General features: G+C 76.1%; 1 protein-coding gene across 1 annotated transcript in view; it reads left to right on the top strand.

Annotated features, from left to right (window-relative positions):
- SCAF1 (SR-related CTD associated factor 1) overlaps positions 1 to 1861 on the top strand; it is a gene marked incomplete at both ends in the record, with an annotated part of 2352 nt that extends 491 nt beyond the window's left edge. Inside the window, one exon of the mRNA XM_027633300.1 lies at positions 6 to 1861. Coding sequence (XP_027489101.1) covers positions 6 to 1861 — 1856 coding nt within the window. The remainder of the gene's footprint in view (positions 1 to 5) is intronic.
- Between the last annotated feature and the right edge of the window lie 3 nt (positions 1862 to 1864).

Here is a 1864-nt window from a genome sequence, read left to right as displayed (position 1 = left end):
GGAAGACGAGGAGGAGGAGGAGGAGGAGGAGGATGAGGAGGAGGAGCAGGACGAAGGCTCGTCGTCGCCCGCCGCGCCGGAGCCGCGGCGCCGCGTCTTCGTGGTGGGGCTGGGGGCCTCCGAGAGCGAGGCCCACGCCAAGTTCGAGGGCAAGCTGTCGCTGGAGGTGGTGACCCCCGGCAACCCCAAAGCCCCCCCGGGCCAGGGGGCGCCCCCGGCCCCCCAACCCCGCGGCGGTGGCGGCGGCGCCGGAGCCGCCCCCAAAGCGCCGGGACGGCACCGCGGGCGCCGCGACTGGGCCGCGCCGGGCGACTCGGAGGTGGAGGAGGGCGAGATCGTGCAGGCCGAGGAGGAGCAGCCCTTCAGCCCCCTGCGCCTCTTCCGGCCCTCGGCCAACGCCGCCGGAGCCGCCGGCGGCGGCACCCGCGGGAGACCCCCGGAACCGTCGCGGCCGCCGCGGCTGCCCGAGGGCGGCGACGATTTCCTGTCGCTGCACGCCGACTCCGACGAGGAGGCCGATTTCGGCGCCGAGGCCCAGCCCGACCCGCGCTGGAAGAGCGGCTCCGGCGGCTCCGGCGGCTCCGGCTCCGACCTGCGGCGCAAGATCCTGAGCCAGCGGCGCCTGCGGGCGCCGCCGTCGCCGCCGCGCTCGCCCTCGGCCGCCTCCCGCAAGAAGCCCAAGCGCTCCCGCGAGCGCGGCTCCGGCGGCTCCTCCTCGTCGTGGGGGGCGTCCAAAAAACCCCCCGAGCCTCCCGCTGCCTCCACCTCCACCACGGCCGCCCCCTCCTCCTCGAAGTCCAAGGAGCGTCACCGTCGGCGCCGCGGCTCCCGCTCCCGCTCCCGCCGGCGCTCGTGGTCGTCGCGGCGCTCGCGCTCGCGGGGGGAGAAGCGTCGGCGGCGCCGGCGCTCGGGCAGCTCCGGGGGCCGCTCGCGGGGCCGCAAGGACAAGGACAAGCGGCGGGGGGACAAGAAGAAGAAGAAGCAGCAGCAGCAGCGGCGCCGCCGCTCGCGCTCCCGGGAGCGCCGCGGGTCGCGCCGCGACGCCGAGGCCGACAAGGGCGGAGGGTCGAGAGGAGGAGGAGGAGGAGGAGGAGGAGGAAGCAGCGGGAGCCGCCGCCGGGAGCCGCGGGCCGTGGTGCCGCCGTCGGTGCAGGAGCTCAACGACTCGGACCTGTTCGCCATCAAGAGAACCATCACGGTGAGCCGGCGCGCCGCCGACAGCCCCGAGCCCAAGCGGGAGGTGCTCTACGACTCCGAGGGGCTCAGCTTCGAGGGCTTCTCCGACCGCGAACCCGCCGACGTCCCCCAGCTCCCGCCGGCCCCGCCGCCGGCGCCGCCGCGCCGCGGAGGGGACAAGAGGGGGGACAAGGAGCGCAAACGGGGCCGCCCCGACGACAGGGCGGCCGGGAGCAGGGACAAGCACAAGAAGAAGTTCAAGGAGGAGCTGGTGGAGGGAGGGAAATCCAAGGAGAAGCCGCGGGAGAAGGGCGCCCGCAAGGCCAAGGCGGCGCCGGCCAAGGAGGCGACGCCGGCGGCGCCGGGACCCCCCAAGGCGGCGGCGACGACGACGAGGAAGGTGAAGCTGCAGTCCAAGGTGTCCGTGCTCATCCGGGAGGGCGTCAGCTCCACCACCGCCCCCGGCAAGGAGCCGGGAGGAGCGGGAAGCGGAGGAGGAACCGGAGGAGCGGGAAGCGGCATCGGCGTCAAGTTCGCCCGCGACGCCGAGAGCCGAGCGCCCTTCCTCAAGGCCGGGGGGGGGCTCCTCAAGGCCGGGGGGGGGGCCCCCAAGGGGGGGGGGGGCACCCCCAAACCCGACGGAGACGCCGCCGTCGCCACCAAACCCCCCCGCAAGGCCAAGCCCCCC

Source organism: Corapipo altera, unplaced genomic scaffold (genome assembly GCF_003945725.1).
Source record: "Corapipo altera isolate COAL_440 unplaced genomic scaffold, ASM394572v1 55080, whole genome shotgun sequence".
In the NCBI taxonomy this organism is placed as follows: domain Eukaryota; kingdom Metazoa; phylum Chordata; class Aves; order Passeriformes; family Pipridae; genus Corapipo; species Corapipo altera.
Note: the sequence above shows the minus strand (reverse complement) of the source record. Positions and strands in the feature narration are given on the sequence as shown.